We start from the raw sequence: 18,888 nt of genomic DNA, 5'->3' as shown, positions 1-18,888 counted from the left end.
CAAGTGTGAAAAGACAGCATAGGATGTGAGATGCTTAAGGGACTCTGGGTGAGCAAATGCGTGCACAGAAAAAGCTTTCTAGACTTCACACTGTGCATCCTAATGTTCACGTTTTGCTTCACAGGCCATCTGCGTTGGACCAGAGAACATGCAGATAATGTACCCCGCTATATTTGAGCAGTTACTGGCATTTGTAGAGTTCTCCTGTAAACCTCCACAGTATGGACAGCTGGAGACAAAGCACATTGCAAATGCAAAACACAACCAGGTAGTTCACAAATCATCTACTCTGTACTTGTTTACGCTGTAAACAAGTTCCAATCAGGACAGACTTTGGTTACCTAGAAAGGAAGAGTTCATTCCTACTCAGGTGTCTGTTACAGAGTAGAAGTATTATTCGAGACATCTCTGCGACTCTTACCATCTCCCTCTCCACAGGGTCCTTCTCAGAGTTTGCCCTGTCACTTCCTTTGTTTCTTCAAAAGAGAAAGTTCCTTTCCATCCTTTTCTTTGCTGCCCCATTCTACAAAATGGGTATAAATCCCTAAGCCTGATTTTGCCTTAAAATAGGTATCTACAAGATGATGAAATCTGTGTGTACTAAACAAGTTGTCCATTGCTGGTGTGAAATTTAGTTGGATTTTACATATATTTTGATAGCCTTAGTTGGCAAATTGTATCTTCATTTATAACAAAAGTAAATTTTTGAATGCATGTACATGCTGATTTTCTTCACTCAACATAAAAATTATAATTTATATAGTCCGAAAAGTAGTTTTAATATGTATTAATTTTTCTCATTCTATTTGTCTTGCATCACAATGGAATCACAATAGATCCAACTATTTGCACCGGTGAGTTAAATTTCCTAAACCTGTCCTAACCTGCTGGCAACAAAGTACATCTTCCCAGTCTCCATAGAATGCTCTCTGTGCTTCCCCAGTAGCTGTAACTTTTGCCTGAATGAGAATTACTTTTTATACAGTACATATGTTTTTTGAAAACTTTGCATGTAATGTGATCTGATCTAGAACCAAGGCCTAACTTGTAAGGAAAAGGAGCTTTCTTCTCAAAGACAGTATTGTTTCCTTCGGTCCCCTCTAACTCCATGTGGAAACATTACTTTCTAGGCGGAATGGGTGGCCTTGAACTACGTACCATTCGCTGAAAGGTCTTTAGAAGTAGTTGTGGATTTGTACCAAAAAACGGCCTGTCATAAAGCAGTGGTGAACGAGAAAGTCCTCCAGAGTATTATTAAGGTAGCATATCTTTTTATCTCTATAATTTTATTTGATATTAGAAAATGATTGAAATGTCTCTAAGCAATATATTGGGATAAATGAAAAACATGATACATGAACTGTATTTGGCAAACACATTTTTTTATTATATGAGATGTTTTGGAGTGGAGTGAGGGTACCTCAGTAGTAGGGCTTGAACCCAGAGCCTCTAAAGTGCCAGGCAGATGCCTTTCTGCTGAGTTCCTCCTAAGCCGGGTGAGGTCCTTCTGCATAGTAGATTTGTTACAGTTCTTAAGTGTCCTCAAGTTTTACGGGTACTCAGAGCTTGGGGTACAGAGTGAGTGTGTTAGCCTAACTATTGATGAAGACTCATCTTTAAGACGCCAGTTCCTTATATGTACACATGCAGAACACTGGTTCCTTATATGGTACACATGCAGAACATAAGTTTCTTATATGGTACATGTACAGAACGTAAGTTCCTTATATAGTACACATACAGAACATAAGTTCCTTATATGGTATACATGCAGAACATAAGTTCCTTATATGGTACACATGCAGAACACCAGGTTTGGGTTTCTTTTTAAAACTTAAACATTTGTTCATTACATTTCTTCTTGTTTCTTAACTTTCCTCTATTTGAAGGACATATCTAAAGCTAAACTCCCTTTCTAGGTTTCATATTCTTGCATGATTAATTTAGTGCAGTACTAGAGAAAGTACAATGAAACGTTTGAGTAAAGTGTAAAACTCAAGGAATTTTAGTTCTCAAACATGAAAGGATCTCAGGTTGTTAGCGCTCCTCTTGCCACTGGGAACAACATATAGGCAGCATCAGCCTCTTGGGCAGGAGACCCTTAGCAACTATGCTTTCTACTGGGAGAACCACACCAGGATGCTGCAAAGTGGTATGTTTTCTGTTCTTAGCTCTAACTTCTCAAATAGTATCCTTACTGTGATTTTAAAGAACGAGAACTGAGATTCAGAGAGGTAGTTAATGACTCATGTTTAGATAAGACCGTGTTAAAGCTCATGGTTGCAGTTGCAGCACATATGTAACCCAATATTTGGGAGGCTGAGACGGGAGGATAGTGAGTTTGACTACAGCCTGAGCTACCGAGTCCAATTTAAACACACACATGTCGCTTTCAGAGCTGAGGTTAGCTCAGAGGTACTGGTCATTCTTAGAATACAGAAGGCCTGAGTCTGGTTCTCAGTCACAAACAAAATGCAGTGTGTCTTCCTAGGAGAGTCAGCCTTTCTTAACCTCTTCTCAGTGAAAATCCTTACGTTGTGCTTTCATGGTTTTACATGCCATTTAGTTTTGAATGCAGCTGTGTGTGTTTTAACCAAACGGAACTTTCTCTTTCCCTGCAGACTCTCAGGGTTCCTCTCAGTTTGAAGTATTCATGCCCTTCTGAAAGCACATGGAAACTAGCGGTAGCCTCTCTCCTCAAAGTGCTTTCTATTGGGCTGCCTGTTGCCCGACAGCACGCTTCCTCTGGGAAATTTGACAGCATGTGGCCAGAATTAGCCAGCACGCTTGAAGACTTCCTCTTTACTAAAAGGTCAGCTCGTTGATCTAAAATGGAGAGCATTTAAAGAGATGGGAGACTGTATCTACAACTGTTCAAATGTGGGTCTTAGTCTTTCTCCATTGACAGTTACTGACTGTACCATTGCTGGGCTGCACACACAACTGGAAGGGCGTGTCTGTCCTTGGACACGTTCTCATGCTTGATGCAGAGGGCATGGCCTACTAAGCATGTAACTGTAGGTATTAAACTCTGTACTATACCTATCAACTGAATGCATTGTTGCTGTTTTATACATATAACATGAAAGAGAATGATACAGATGTAAATGTCAGAAACACAGGTCCCAACTGGAGCCTCGTGCTTCCCTGGGATGGGCTGGCAGACACACTCGTAGGCACGTGCAGCTTGGTCTTCTCGTGTGTTGACTAGGACAGCACTGCTTACTTCGTGAAGACACGTGAGAGTGATGCAGACAAAGCTCTTACAACACTGGCTGATTCAGCTGCTGCTGTTGTAAAGTTGTTCTTAAACAGTATTCTATACATTTATGGTATCTTACTATCCATGAGTCAGAAAGTCTAGACTCCACCCACCTTTCTCTTTCAGAAGACTTCTCTTTTCTTGCTGTAATAACTTTGCTTTAGAAAATTAAATTTGGCCTTTTCTTTATGGATGTTCTCTCATATTTACTCTAAACAATTTAATGTATTGTATTACAAACTAATAATGGGCTTGATTGGGGATATTTTGTCACTATCATATAGCATAGATAAAATCAGGTGTACTCTCAATGGTGACTTTAGTTGTGGTACCTTTCTCATTCATACATTACACTGGGAGATGTTTAGTTTTACAGATGTTCAGTTAAGATTGCTTGCAGTGTTTTAACAGCTCATTTACAGTAAGTCCTGTCATTTAAAAGTGTCTTCCTTTAAGTCTCAGTCTGAGCAGGAAGAGCTAATGTTTCCTCACATGAATGCTGTTTGTCTCCAGTTTGTTTGTTCTGGAAAGGAAATCAAGTCTTTCTTTTTTCTTTTGTAGCATACCTCCAGATAATCTCTCTATTCAAGAATTTCAAAGAAATGAAAGTATTGATGTTGAAGTAAGCAAGCTTAGAAAATTTTTCCTGTGTTTTACTGTATTTGAGAATGATAAATGGATTGTGAAGACTTTAATATTAGTACGGAAGGGTGAATGTGTCCTACATGCCTCTCCCCCGGCTGTGTGTGTGTGTGTGTGTGTGTGTGTGTGTGTGTGTGTGTGTGTGTGTGTGTGTGTCTGTGTCTGTGTCTGTGTGTGTCTGTGTGTGTGTGTGTGTCTGTCAGTGTATGTGTCTGTGTGTGTGTGTCTGTCAGTGTGTGTGTCTGTGTGTGTGTGTGTCTGTGTGTGTGTGTCTGTCAGTGTGTGTGTCTGTCAGTGTGTGTGTCTGTGTGTGTGTCTGTGTGTGTGTCTGTGTGTGTGTCTGTGTGTGTCTGTCTGTGTGTGTGTGTCTGTGTGTGTGTGTGTGTCTGTGTGTGTGTGTCTGTCTGTGTGTCTGTCTGTGTATGTGTGTCTGTGTGTCTGTGTCTGTGTATGTGTGTCTGTGTCTGTGTGTCTGTGTGTCTGTGTCTGTGTGTGTGTCTGTGTCTGTGTGTCTGTGTGTGTCTGTGTCTGTGTGTGTCTGTGTGTGTGTCTGTGTGTGTCTGTGTGTCTTGTATACTTGTATGCAGGTCAGAGCACACTTTGTGGAGCCTTCCCCTCTTACATGGTTCAGTACCTGCCGAGCCATCTTGCCAACCTTGAAGCTTCTTAGCTTTGAGTTTCTGGTTGGTGAAGGAGTTGGGATTCATCTGTTGTCTCTGAGGTAGCTGAACATTTAATTGAAGCAAACACATTATCTTCCTGTGTATGCTTGAAAATCTAGACATTGTGTAGCCTATACAGTCTTGCCTCTGTGCCATTGCTCTTTAAACCTTGTGTGAGCTTTTCTCTTCCTCCAGAGGATAAAATGAACTGTATGTTAGGATAAGCATGTGACAAAAATGATTGTGACTTTAATTTCTCATAGTTCATGATTTCTGGTTAATGAAAAATAAGTTTAACTTTAATTTTGGGTATTTTAGCAAGGGTGAGTTTCATATATGGCTGGGCATTTTCCTATATATATTTATGGTTGGGTGAAGATCAACATACATTAAAACTGTAGCACAGTAAACCTTAGTGTTGACTCTCCTTATAGGTAAGATGGATGAAGAGACAGGCTAGTGGTCATGTTGTAGTAACACTAAAACGTTCATGTACTGCCATCAGAGAAGGTTCGTTACCTTTTTAAAGTAACACTTAGCTTTCACTCTAGAAATGATCATCTGAATAGGCTCATCTCTTCCAAGGACAGGGTAGACTTGACTCCCCTTTGCTCTAGGTTGTTCAGCTCATCAGCGCGGAGATCCTCCCCTATGCCAACCTCATTCCTAAAGCGTTTGTGGCTCAGATGATGACCATGCTCAACAGGGGCTCCATCCATTCCCAGCCGTCCTCCTTTACAGGTGTGTGGTTCAGAGTCTCCTCACAGGGGTAGGAAACAGGGCGTGGCTAGTCCTCTGCCTGCTATATATAAAGTGGAGGGTGGGGGGATCTTAGGAATGTGATATAGAATGTGACGTTTTAGGAGGGGAAAGGTAGGTATGTCCATATTTGTAAGCTCTGATTAAGTGAATCACATGGTATTTCTGGAATCTGATGAAGTTATGCATGTTGATAGAAAGAATTTACTCGATTTTGAAGTCATAGATGATTATGACTTCAAAAAAGAATATTCTGCCACTTAGAATGTTGGTTCTAGTAGGGAAAGAGTTTCCTAACATTTCTTAAAGGAGCAGACAATGAGTGCCTACTGTGTACTGCACTGTGCTAGAAAGGTGCCACATTGTTGAAAACATTTCTAAGGATATGTACCACAGTATTAGAGAAAGGAATGAGTTTAGTTGGATTGAAAGAACACCCTGTCATAAGAAAGAACTGCTGTGTTCTTTGTGCCCTCTCATATGTCTAAATTTATTATTTCTAGTTACTAAAACATGTATTCAAATCTCAGATGTAGTTGTGACATGATGGGATTTTTTTTCTGTGAGATAATAAATATTTGCAGGATATTATGTATGTATCCTTAATCCCAACATTTCACTAGACCCAGGAATACTGAGGTTTTAAAGAACATTTATCAGTTTGGCCACTAGATGACTCTCTTGCTGCTTAGCTTACTTCACAAGCCAAGGGTTTTTCCACTCACCCCAACATTTTAAAAAACTGGTCTGTAAGTTTAATCAGCATGGGAATTTCAGAGAAAATAATTAAGTGGACTTAATTTTTATATTATACTTATTAAAATGGTAGATATTTTAATAGAGTACAATTAAAATTAGGTACAAATATTTCAAGTGCTGAGTCACCAGGTATGCACTAGTCCTAGGAGGATTCCGATACCCCTGCCTGCCATGTATGGTGTGAAGTGTACCAACACCAGTGTGTGGTGTGAGTGTACCAACCCTGAAAGAAAGGCGCTCACCGCTCTCACAGGGGCTCTGCATAAAGCACGTTGCCTCAGCTTTACCTTGGAGTTTTCTGAAAACACATACAGAAAGACATTCCATGCTAAGCAAATTACCATGATCACTTGGTTCTTAGCTATTTGGCATGACCCAATGACCAGACTTCACAGACTCTAAGGGGAAAGCTAAAATAATTAGTAAATAAAAGAAACCGAGATTCTTCCAGAGGGATGAAAGCACATCACAGGGACGTGTAGGTGCAGCAGGCAGGGAGTGGGGCAGCAGCTGAGGACTCACATCCTCAACCCCAGGCAGGAAACTGAGAGTGAAAGCAAGAGTTGGGGAGGGGGTGATTGGGGGGCACATATGTGTACTGGGAATAGTGTATGACTCTGAAACCTCGAAGCCTACCCCTAATGACACACCTCCACCAAGGTCATACCTCCTAAGCGTCCCAAACAGTGCTTCTACCTGTGGAATGTGGAGTGTTCAAATGCCAGAGACCATCATTCAAGTCACAGCAGTAATCAAGAAAATAGAGCAGAAACCAATGCTTAGATGTTGCTAAGATCAGAATGAAATCAAATTAATCAGAGGTGTTTATCTGGTCCCTCTGATAACTGTGTCTTCTAGGAGGGAACAGAGAAATATAGAAAAGGATATTACTGAAGACATATGTCCTCACATTAGAAATGATAACTCTGTGCCCCAACAGTCAAGGACAAAAGGCCCCAGTAAGACATATCACAGAATGTCAACCTAATATCAATATCACACAAGTTCTCATAGGAACTGCAGGGTTTTCACAGACTTGACTTCTAGTGGCTAGAAATGAAGAGTTCTCCCCATGGAGGTGTGTGCCTAGGCACAGCTGGGCAAGTCTGAGTACAGACAGTAGTTCTCATACTTGAGCAGAGAGGGTTCCTGCCTCAGACAGGGTGGGATTGAAGAGTTCCCACTTCCCACCAAAGCTCTACAGCAGCTAGGAGCCTCCCACACCTCATACCACAGTGAAGTAATGGCATCCTCAGAAGAACAACAGAGATTTACTTTCCCTCATCCCTTCTTAGGAAGCCACTTCAGGATATCTTCATGGAAACTGGGTAAACTGAAGAAGCAGGAAACTAGAATTCTGGGATACTGAACATGGGGCTACTTGCCAGTTCTGGCTAAAAGGCTTGACTAGGAAGAACTAGTCTTGACCAGAGCAGGCTCCTGCTCTGGAAAAACATGTAGTTAGGAAAGAGGGAAAGAGAATAAGACAGAAAAGGCAATTAATTGTGACTTTTAACTTAGACTAAACTCTTGAGAGGTTTGTTAGGTTTTGTCATTGTTGTTTAAGGTGTGGTCTCAGGTACCCCAGACTGTCCTCAAAAAATGCATACCTCAGTAGCTGGCCTCAAACTTCCTGTGTAGCCTAGAGTGCCCTTAGCCTCTCTTTCTCATGCTGGAGTTGCAGGCATATGCCACCGTGTCTACTTTATGTGGTACTGGGGATTGAGGCTGGAAGTCAAACTCAGAGCTTCATGTGTGCTAGGCAAACACTCTGCCAACCAAGGGCGTCCCTTGCCCTTGAGATGCACTTTATAGCCATCTGGAAAGATGCTTGCCACCAAGCCTGACACTTTAAGTGCAGTTACTGGAACCCACATGGAAAGAACTGGCTCCTACAGGTTTTCTTCTGACCTCCACATGTATAATGTGGTATGAGTGCATGCACACACACGCATACACAAACACACCACACTAAACAGAGGAAAACAAAAACCATGTTGATTATGGGCAGCCTTGTTTTTCACATTTCAAGAGGGAAAATTGTTATTTACTAAATATTTACTAAGTATTATTAACTATGGGTTGTTCATTAGTGCCTTTCATCTTACTGATAGAGTATTTTTATTCCTAGCTTGCTAGGCTTGTTATTAATGTTGACTGTTTTAACAATCAAATATTGCTAATTTTACAGAAGCAGAGATTGACATTCGTTTGAGAGAAGAATTTTCTAAAATGTGTTTTGAAACATTACTCCAGTTTTCCTTCAGTAACAAAGTCACAACACCCCAGGAAGGCTACATCTCACGAATGGCACTCTCTGTGCTTTTAAAGAGGTCTCAGGATGTTCTGCATCGCTACATAGAAGATGAGAGGCTGAGTGGAAAATGTCCTCTCCCAAGGTATGCATTTAATTAAGGGGGGAATACACTGACATTATCAGTAGTAACAAAGATTGCTCAAAACCAAGAGATTTCTTATGTGAACTAGTCAGAACGGAAGTCATTGATAACTGTATGTGTCTTCTATAGCATAAGTCATTGATAACTGTGTATGCCTTCTGCAGTGTAAGCATTTATAGGCTTTGCTGCAGATAAATTATTATTATTATTATTATTATTATTATTATTATTATTATTATTATGCTACTTCAGGCCTTTCTTGTAGATTAATAACTATGTGATACATGTGCCTTTTGAACCTAAAAAATATTGAATCTGAAAAGAGATCCTCTGCCAGAGGTTTCTGCATAAGAACTTGTGGATTTGCCTTAAAACACAATCTTTTTCTCTAAAGAGAAATTAACAGATTAATCACTTCTAGGTTATCTTTGATTGACATTTCTTGGTTTGTGTCACCTGTTCCTGTCTTAAAACCCAGTTTTTTTCTAATGTGTTTAACTAAGCTGCCCCTAAGCTTCTTGTACCCAGCTTGTGTCCATGGCAGGAGCTGCAGGGCTGAGCTCAGTTGAGCTATGGACTGGAATTCAGCAGAGGATATAATCATTTTTTTTTTAATGTTGAAACTGGAATTTAAGTGGAAACAAAGTATGAAAGGACAGAAGTCCCCAGGTCAGGAAAGAGTTAGGGACAGTGACCTCCTTGTGATGGGGTTCTGGTAGAGAAGCAGATCCCTCACGGATCCCACATGCACCCTGATGGCTTCATCAGTCTCTGAAGTTGGAAGTGCTCAGACAAAGGACAGGATTTCTCTTTAATCATTCCCATGTCTCCCCAAACTCCTGCTACAGTTCTGTACCAGTTTAGATCTTCTCAGGACCATATGAATGCCTTTTCCTCAATTTTTAAGATTTAAAACTTCTTCACTCATTTAGAGTTTATTTTACAGTTTTCTAATTTGGTGAGTGAAAGTCACAAAATGATTATGGACATGATTAAAAGTAGATTAAAGTTGATTCCTGATATGTAATGAACGAGCAGAGATAAACCTGCTTTAAGTGAATATTATTACTAGATCATAAATGTTCAGAAAATATCCTCTTTCCTTCATTTTTGGGTTGAAGATTTAACTAGCTCCTTATTTCTTGTAAATTTTATTTGTGCTATCTTTATCTATGTGTGAGTATGTGGGCATTAGTACAGGTGCCTGCAGGAAGCAGGGGTATGTGATGCTCTGAGGCTAGAGCTCCCAGCAGTGCGAGCCATCTGACGCAGGTGCTCACAGTCAAACGCAGACCATCTGCAAGAGCAGTACATGGTCTCAGCCGCTGAGCTGTCTCCTCCACACTATCTGCTTTCTGTAATTGGAGCTCTATTTATAGTCATCTGATGAAGCTGTTTGATTCTGTGTCGCAGTATTATGTGTTTTCTACAAGCGGCATTTCAACACCAGTCTGCTTGCAACAGTTGATGCCTGGGGATGTAGTTCAGATGTTTAAGTACTCGACATAGTTCAGTCCCCAAAACTACATCAACAGGGCCTGCTAGTGAGGCTTCTCATCCCAGCAGACAGGTAACTGAAGCAGGAGGATCAGAAGTTCAAAGTTACACGTTTGATATCAGCCTGGGGGATGTGTGAGATCCCGCCTCAGATATATTATTTATAAGGCTTGACAGAGTGCCCTGCGCAGCACTGGAAAGGCCTGGCTGTCTGTGGGACTATAGCTCAGCTCTGTACCAGCAGTAGAAGGGACGCTAGAGCAAGACCCACCATTGCTGTTGTTGGAAGGAAGAGACCAGGGTGTTCTTGTCACCCTTGGATCTTTTATTACGTGCTTATTCGTTTTTGTTAAATGTTGCTAAATGGCTGCCTCAGAGTTAATGTCAGGCATGTTCTGTGATTGTCATATTAAAATTACAGTAAGGAAACGAAAACTACCTGAGTATCCCTGCAGTTCTGAGAGCACTTTCAGCAGCACGACAACAAAACACATAGTCGGTATTAAAAGCAGCTTTTCCATTCCATCTTTGGCAAATTTCTATTAATATTAACTAGAAAACAAAAAGTCGTGTTTTAGGAAGTTTTAAAGCTTGTATTATAAAACAGTGGAATGGCACAAGTCGTTAATCCAGCACTCAGGAGACAGAGTCAGGCAGACCTCTTGAGTTTGAGGCTGGCCTAGTCTACAAATGAAGTTCCAGGACAGCAAGATGACACAGAAAAACCCTGTCTGAAAAAAACAAAAGTAATTGCAGGTAGTGGCAGAGGCCGCCCTGTAAAGGCGGATTTTCAGGAAGCTATGCCCCTTACCATTGATAATCTTAGTAAGCATAACCACAAATCAGATTTGGTGAGGAAACCTCAGATCGGCAGTAAACATGGTATGGACGTGTTTGCTATGTGCTTGATGACTTTTCCTTTTATAGGGATTTTAACCTCTTTATTTTATTGTAGTTAATATTTCTCCAAAATTATATGTATTTGTACAGACTTTGTGAGAAAAAAATTACATGTTGTATCTTAAAAAATCCTAAGGGAAATCATCTCTCATCCTTTTCAGACAGCAAGTAACAGAAATCATCTTTGTTCTAAAAGCTGTCAGTACTCTCATTGACTCACTGAAGAAGACTCAGCCTGAGAATGGTGAGTGCTTGCGAACTTGGCTGCCTGTGCTACACACGTTGCACGCTCCGCCCTCTCTGCCAGTGTTGGCACTGCGTTGTATCTTTGTGTTATCACTAAGGTAGCTGAACATGAGTGCCATTATGTTCTTTGTTCTTCAGTTCACTCCATGACAAAAAACTCAATTCATGTCAGTTCAGTAAAATTAACTTGTTAAAAAAAACCACATATGCCAGCAAGATGGCCTAGGCTGGCGACCAGATCAAGATAGGAGAGAACCAACTCTGAGCACACCCAAATATTTATACCAGAGACACAGTGATAAAGACAGTACACGTTATTTTAACAAAAATAGTACCTGAAGAACAACACCTGAGGTGCTGTCTGGCCTCTGCACATACATGCACACACATATGTGTGCACCTGCATACACATATGCACAAATACAGAACAAATGTAGAAGTTAGAATTATGCTCTAAACAAATGAAGTGAGGGGTTTTTTGATGTAACCATAATAGTGATAAATTAGAAAAGTTTAATAGGCTTCCTCAAGAAAGAAGGGAGGAGATAAGAATGCCAGCTTTTCTGTCAGAGTCATGTGGATTGCACATAGCCAGTCCAAGCCAATGCAGGAGAACCAACAGATTTCATTTAAACTTTTTAATACTGTCCTACTATAGTGTGGCCGGAAGTGAGGCATTTGAAGACTTAACATTTTTAAGAGGCTTTGTTTTTATTATTTTATTTGATGGTAAGTTTTTAAGTAGGCTATATAAATATACATAACTTAAAACAGAGGTGCTCCTGGGTCAGGCACTAGCACCAAACCTGAGAACTTGAGTTCAGTAACCACATGACAAGAGGAGAAAGTCAGTTCCCACACATATGTAATACAAAATACACACTCCAGTAACCCTCAGTTTTCTATACAGATAAATAACAATATCCCCTGTTTGTAATCACTTTTTTCTTGTCTATTTTTCACTCAACAAACATTATATATATTCTTTCATATCGATACATGCATCTCTTTGATATTCATTTTATAGTTTGAGGTTTAGGAAACAGAGTCTCATATAAGTCATGATGGCCTTGAACTATCAGCAGAGGATAGCCTTGAATTACTAACCTCTTTCCCTCTACCTCCCGAGTCCTGGGTGACAGGTATGAGCTAGTACACCTGGCTTTCTGTCAGAAAGTCCTTCGGAAATTATGGTGGGCTTTAAAACATGCTGTAAGAACTGAGTACAAGTTCTGTGTCTGGGGTCATCTTCATGTATCTCCTCTAATAAGCCAAAGCTGTTTGACTGTTTGTCTGGCCAGAGTAGAGTTTCCATCTGGATGCTCTTCTGCGGCTCAGTAGAAAGTATGGCCAAAGACAACTTCCCAGAGCAGCGGTGCCTGGCTTTTTTGTTTTGTTTTTCTGTTCCTTTTCTGATTTCTTTTAAGCCAACCTCCATCCCCAAAGCAAAAGTGAAAAGAAGTATGGTGTGGATTCTTCTTATATTAACATTCTTATTATAACATGATATTTACTGTGTGTGGAGGGCTGTACCCTGCCACACCACATGTATGGGTCAGACACAAACTTGAGGGACTTGGTTCTCTTCTTCCAGTACCTGTTAGGATCACACAGAGTACGGCATGGCTGCAGTCAGCTTTACCTGCCAAGCCATCTTCCTGGTCTTGGTTCAAATTCTTAACATTTCAGACAGGTAAAAAGCAGAAAAGTGATTACTCACCCACCCGCCAGTCCCTATTTTCACCAGTGCAGCCCATTCTCTCCTTCCAGCCCTGTCCTGAAGAAACCTGTTTGAGAAAAGGAGTTAGGACTGGAGAGATGGCTCAGCAGCTAAGAGCACTAACTGCTCTTCCAGAGGTCCTGAGTTCAACTCCCAGCAACCACATGGTGGCTCACAACCATCTGTAATGGGATCTGATGTCCTCTTCTGATGTGTCTGAGGACAGTGACAGTGTGCTCACATATAATAATATATAATTATATATTTTTATATATATATGAAAAAGAAAGAAAAGGAGTTAGCAGATGCATAGAACTTTTCATAGAAGTGAACTAAAGAAATAACTTCAGCACTGAGCAGGGTCAAAACACATTAGATGAAAAAAAAAATCCCATAAGCATCTTATATGCTTATGGGAAACTGCAAATTATATAAATTTGAGTACGCTCTTTTACTGTAAGCCTCTAGTGAATTCATATGAATTGTTGGTCTTTAAGAGGAAAGATATGTGTGACGTGTACCAAGCTTATTTGACCAGGGACTTGTTTCAGAAATAGAGAGACTATGTTAAGAAACTCCTTTCCTTATATTACATCAAGAGAACTGAGATAGAGAACAATTTCCTGACTTGACCAGGATACCAAGCACTGCCTTATTGGGGGGGGGGGGGTTACCACTTAGTAAATTAGAGTAAAGTATGAAATAATTTTTAAAAGTGCTTTGAGCCAGACATATTAAAGGCACATGCCTTTAATACCAGCACTTGGGAGGCAGAGTCAGGCTTATCTCTGAGTTTAAATTCAGCCTGGTATACAGAACAAGTTCCAAACAGCCAAGGCCACCTACCAGAGAAACCCTATCTCAACAACCCCCAAAAGAGGGAGTGTGCTTTGTACATTTACACAGTACTCTTTCTTGTGTGCTGCTCTTCCTCCCAGACTGCAGATTTGTTCCACACAATAACATGACATGTGCCGGCAGGTTTTATGTGAGGATTGACAATGCACTTACTAGAGAATGTGGTGGAGGGGCCAGCCTGGGTAACTTGCTGAGCCACTTGTCTCTGAATAAAGGGTAAAAAAGAAGGCCTGAGGTACAGATTGGCAGTATAACACCTGCTTGTACATGACCCTGAGTCAGACCCCAGCAAACAACAGGAAGTAAAAATGTAACCCCCGGGATTTCAGTAAAGCAGATTACTGGTTCTGGTGGGCCACTCCTGCGCACCTGGTGGAAAGCATCCGCCCGTTGGTGGATGAGGCGAGGAAAGCAGGTTGGCTCTCTGTCCAGTCTTGCGGTACACATTAAAGACTAGCAAGCTCTGTAAGACGGCTCCATCTGTGCAGTAACGTGAAATTCAGACTGCTATCAAGGGTATTACTGAGAAATTCATGTGAAGATATGTGTAGTAGGCAAGTGCAAAAGACAGTTTTCTATTTGTTCTTAACATGCACACTCTGTTTTCTGGTAACTATACAGAAAATAACGTTTTGGGTCATTCTGCTACTTTGTTAACTTGCAGGGTTTGTTGGTATCTATGACTAACCTCACTGCTTATTTCTCTCTCTTCCTCATTTAAGATTTACTTGTTTTTATCTTCTATGTATGAATGTTTGCCAGAAGAGAGCATTGGATGGCCCTGGAGCTGAGATTAGAAATAGCTGTTAGCGGCCATGTAGGTGCTGAGAACCAAACCCGGTCTTCTGTGAGAGCAGCAAGTGCTCTTGAGCACCAAGCCATCTCTAGCCCCTAATACTTTCTTCCCTAATTTCTAAGTACATAATTCTCTATCATCTCTTCCTTTTTATACTTTACTACTTATATCATGAAGTCTTATAAAATTAAGAAATTAAAAGATGCTTATAGAACCATTTCTGTTATATTTTTCATTGTGTTTATATAAATTGGGTGACCATACTGTTTATATTCACTGTTTTGAGAATTTTTTGTACTTTTTGATTACAGTTGATGGAAATACTTGGGCACAAGTAATTGCCTTATACCCTACGTTAGTAGAGTGCATCACCTGCTCATCCTCAGACGTCTGCTCTGCTCTTAAAGAGGCACTGGTTCCCTTTAAGGACTTCATGCAGCCACCAGCATCCAAAGTTCAAAATGGAGAATCTTGAGCAGCTACAGTACATGTGGAGGAAGAGACACCCTAAGGAACGCCTTCTTCTGAGTCTTGTAGAGGAAGGACGCTCTACTGAAGTCATTCTTGGCAGCCATCGTTTGCCTTCTTTAAATTAAAGTGTAATTATCTGGGTGCAGTAATTCATACAAAAGCTACATGTTAACAAAGTCTCCTGGAGGACGTGAGCCTTTTAATGAGTGATCTTGCTGGGTGGGATAAGGAACACTACATCGTACCTGCTACCACATCTTCAGTTGATAAAAGTGAGCTTATGTATAGTCTGTTGTGTGTGTGTTAATGATGTACTTTTTAAAAAGAAAGATATTTCCATTCAGATTTTTGAGGCTGGTGTTTTGCACCCTTTTTCAAGTACAGAATTGTACTAAAATTTTATTCAAGGTGGTACTGTAACATTCCATACTATCAACCAGCCTTTGTGAACAAAGGGAAATGATATACTATGTGTATAATAAATGGTACAGTTCTGTATAAAATACTTGCATTTATTTAAAATTTTAAAATATTGATGATGTTAAATGCTCGAAGCTGTATTTATTATTAATACAAACTGTTTGCTTACGTTTTTACTTCTGATTTGCCTTCTTCTGGGGCAGATAAGCTTATCGTGTACTCATACAGTTGGCTTCATTCTTTTTACATGCATTATTGGTGACCGGAAGGATTGTGTGAGCACAGCAGCAGAAGGTATGATTCGCTGACTTTGCACCTTTGAAATGCAGTCATAACGTAATACAGAGACACGTTGTAGCAGAATGACTGGATCATACCTCATTTCTTTAAGCCTGTCTCTGAACTTTCATGCGTCTGTTTTTACACTTGCTGTCTGGATTTTAAAGACTTTTCATATTTTATATTCCTATGGTTTCTTCCTGTGACATGTGCTGAATGACGACTGAGGCAAGATGACTTTATACTTCATGAAACTTTGCCTGTGAGGTTTTGTTCTTCTCTGTGTCCTTTTCTGGGTTCCTTCCAAGAAGAAATAGCACCAGGCTAACCCATAGTATGTAAAGCATGTGTCACACACAGGGCAAGTGGGCGTTTGGAGAAGCCTGCATTTCCAAGAGCAGGGAGCTCACTGTGCTCGGGAAAGAGCTCCTGCCACCCTCCTTCTGCCCTCAGGAAGAAGGAAAGCTCAGAGTACCTGACCTCTCTACAAACTGACGTTGACCTAGCTCGCTGTATTTTTTTAATTAATTATGCTGTTATAATATTTTTCCAAGTTAAAATTTTATTTCACAAGTGCTGAGACATGAAACATGTTGAAAACATTGCTATTAAAAAGAAGTAAGTGAGGTTAATATTATTTTAATGCACCAGAAAGCTTTTTACTTTAACAAGATTTATAAATTTTGGTCTTTCCAAAATTATCATACACCTAGAAGGAGGCGTTAGAGTCGGGTAGTCAAGGAGATACAGTTTTGAGGCTATTTTAATTATGTGATGATTTAATTTGCACTATATTCTGTGTATGTGTGGCAAGGCCTATTTTGAAGGAATATTATTTTTACTCACATGAATCAATGAATTTCTATTTTATTATTTCACTTGAGGTTAAGGTAATACATGGCATTTCATAGACTGCGCTGTCAGTGTTTTCTTAAAGCTGTAAAAAAAATGACTCAAGCTGTGTATTTTTTATATTTTGATATATTCACTTGTGAATTAAAGAATAGGAATATCACTGATAACATATCAATAAGAGTGGCAACATTTTGAAAATATTGCCGTGGGTTTCTTTTATAAAGTAAGTGTCTGCTCATGAGAAGTAACAGACCAATTGCAATCTGAACGAGTGTTCTCCTGTGAAGGTTATCTGTGAGTCAAGGGTCTACAGCGTACACTTATATCAGGTAAATAATTTAAATTAATACAGTATTAGTTTTTAATACCAATGTCACACTGTATAGCTCAAAATATAATGTGATGAGGAACCAATGCCAGTCTCAATGTCAAGCATGCAGGCCACTCCCTTGATAGAATGACAGGCTTCCCCCAAAATCCCTCTCGACCCCCAAGGAGTGAGTCCAAGTCATTAGTGCTTTTGGGTCGATCATGCTTCTAGGCTACATCCTCTAAAATGTGCTAGTCTCGGAGAGTTGATGCACTGTCCTCGCCCTGCAAATATAACCTGGGTTCCGCAGTCAGCACAAGACCTGGGCTGCATGGGGTTACTAGATGCAAGGAAATCTCCAAAAGTTCCCATCGTGAAACACTAAGATGAATCCCATCATTGCCTCCTGTCCAAGTCAGTGAGTTTTAACTCTCAAAATGAGTCTTCACCACTGAATGACAGACTGTCCCCACTATGGGTGATCATGGAGGTCTCAGTGGAATTACTTACTCGCATAGGTCATCTTTTGGGTTCTGGTTGTACAAGAGAAGGAGTAATTTCATGTCTTATTTCTTACAATTAATCTTAAAGTTTTGTTTTACTGTATGCATTTTGCATACCATCTATTAAAAGCCTTTTGTGTGCCAAAGGTAGGGGGAACTTGTTATTAAGTCTGACTAGAAAAGAAATGCTTTTAACTTGTTCATATTTTTACTACATTAACACTGATGGTCTCACTTGTTTCCTCACAGAAGGGTTATTAAGTCAACGCTTCCAACATTCTTTAAATTATATAGAGCATCAGAAGAAAACAATGGAGAAGTTATTTTCTTTATGTTATCATAGTGAATAAGTCACTTTAAGTAGCAGCCAATAACAATTATTTGACCTTTCTTCTACAGGGTTTCAAATGTTATATTTATTGTCAGTTTGGTACCACCTAGTCCTAGGTGAGCATTTGGCCAATGGTCAGCTGGAAAACTGCAAGTGAACTAATAGACCAGAGAACATTGGAAATAGATCCCTTATAATGATCACTCTTGACAGTCACGTCAATCAAAGGCACTGTTGGACGCACTCCTCAGAGGTGGAGTAATCCATGTGTGTAGCCAAACTTTAAGACATGGCTAAGAGCTAAGAGCCACTAAGACAGAGAGAACACTTTGAGGAAATACTTACCTGTAATTGCCACTGAAATTAACTGAAAATCAAGAGCCAAAATAGATTAATGTCCAGCCTCAGATTATTATGGGTTATAGATTTTTCTAGGAAACTACCACAAAGGTAGACAAAAATAGTCTCTTCAGAAGCATTACCAGCAGCCTAGAGTGTCCCACTTACTGGATTTGGCATTTTGGAGACACTTGTCTAAAGCATTACAGTTTACTATGCTAAGTGCTATAAGGCCATCTTTATTAGACTGAACTGGGTTTTTTTTTTTTTTTTTTGGTTTTTGGTTTTTAGTTATTCGTAAGAAGAACAGGGAGTTATATGACATGTTGTATTACTGACTTACATATGGTGGACAAATAGTTTTTAATCCTTTATGGTCATTTGAATTAAACATTTTGTATCTCTTGAGAGTAGAGTGGTGCTTTTATTTTAATGTTCAATTTTGTAAATGGGAAAGTTGTGACTGGTTCTTAATTTACATGCAAACCCTCTTAGAAGACTTGCACTAAATCCAGTAGTTTTAACTGTGTTAGCAGTGTTGGCTTTAAAGAGCCGTGTGGATGAGCTGGATGTAGTGCCTTGGGCCTGTAAGCCCAGCGCTCAAGAGGTTCCCACGAGGAGTCCAGGCTACCAGCATTTCACAGGGAGGCCTTGCTCAGAAAGCAGACATAGAGGTACCAAGCCTCCTCGTGCCTGCAGATACTCTGATCTCAAAGTGGTCAGCAGAGGTCCCCTTCCTAATTCACCTTTAAGCAAATTCTCAAAGCTGCTGCTTTCCTGTTTGTAAAACAGTGATGATGCTGAGTTACTGATTCTTTAGACAGTGCTTAGTGTGAATGGACTTGACTGCAGAGAGACACTCTTGGGTACTTGCTCGGGC

At 40.1% G+C, this 18,888-nt stretch overlaps 1 protein-coding gene across 9 annotated transcripts in view; it reads left to right on the top strand.

Moving 5' to 3' along the window:
- The window catches only part of Mon2 (MON2 regulator of endosome-to-Golgi trafficking), a 78,686-nt gene extending 60,270 nt beyond the window's left edge, over positions 1 to 18,416 (top strand). For 3 of the 9 annotated variants that reach the window (XM_087557290.1, NM_001414945.2, XM_087557292.1), the window contains 9 exons: positions 125 to 268; positions 837 to 854; positions 1,131 to 1,259; positions 2,622 to 2,812; positions 3,824 to 3,884; positions 5,184 to 5,307; positions 8,276 to 8,483; positions 11,042 to 11,124; positions 14,812 to 18,416. In XM_087557290.1, coding sequence (XP_087413416.1) covers positions 125 to 268; positions 837 to 854; positions 1,131 to 1,259; positions 2,622 to 2,812; positions 3,824 to 3,884; positions 5,184 to 5,307; positions 8,276 to 8,483; positions 11,042 to 11,124; positions 14,812 to 14,975 — 1,122 coding nt within the window. In that variant the 3' untranslated portion in view covers positions 14,976 to 18,416. Of the gene's footprint in view, positions 1 to 124; positions 292 to 836; positions 855 to 1,130; positions 1,260 to 2,621; positions 3,018 to 3,823; positions 3,885 to 5,183; positions 5,308 to 8,275; positions 8,484 to 11,041; positions 11,125 to 14,811 lie in introns of all 9 variants that reach the window. The other 6 variants (XM_087557293.1, XM_087557291.1, NM_001040176.4 and 3 more) reach the window with 4 other exon arrangements.
- Positions 18,417 to 18,888: the final 472 nt, after the last annotated feature.

The sequence above is a fragment of the Rattus norvegicus genome, chromosome 7 (assembly GCF_021556685.1).
Source record: "Rattus norvegicus strain SHRSP/BbbUtx chromosome 7, alternate assembly SHRSP_T2T, whole genome shotgun sequence".
NCBI classification, from domain to species: Eukaryota; Metazoa; Chordata; class Mammalia; order Rodentia; family Muridae; genus Rattus; species Rattus norvegicus.
Note: the sequence above shows the minus strand (reverse complement) of the source record. Positions and strands in the feature narration are given on the sequence as shown.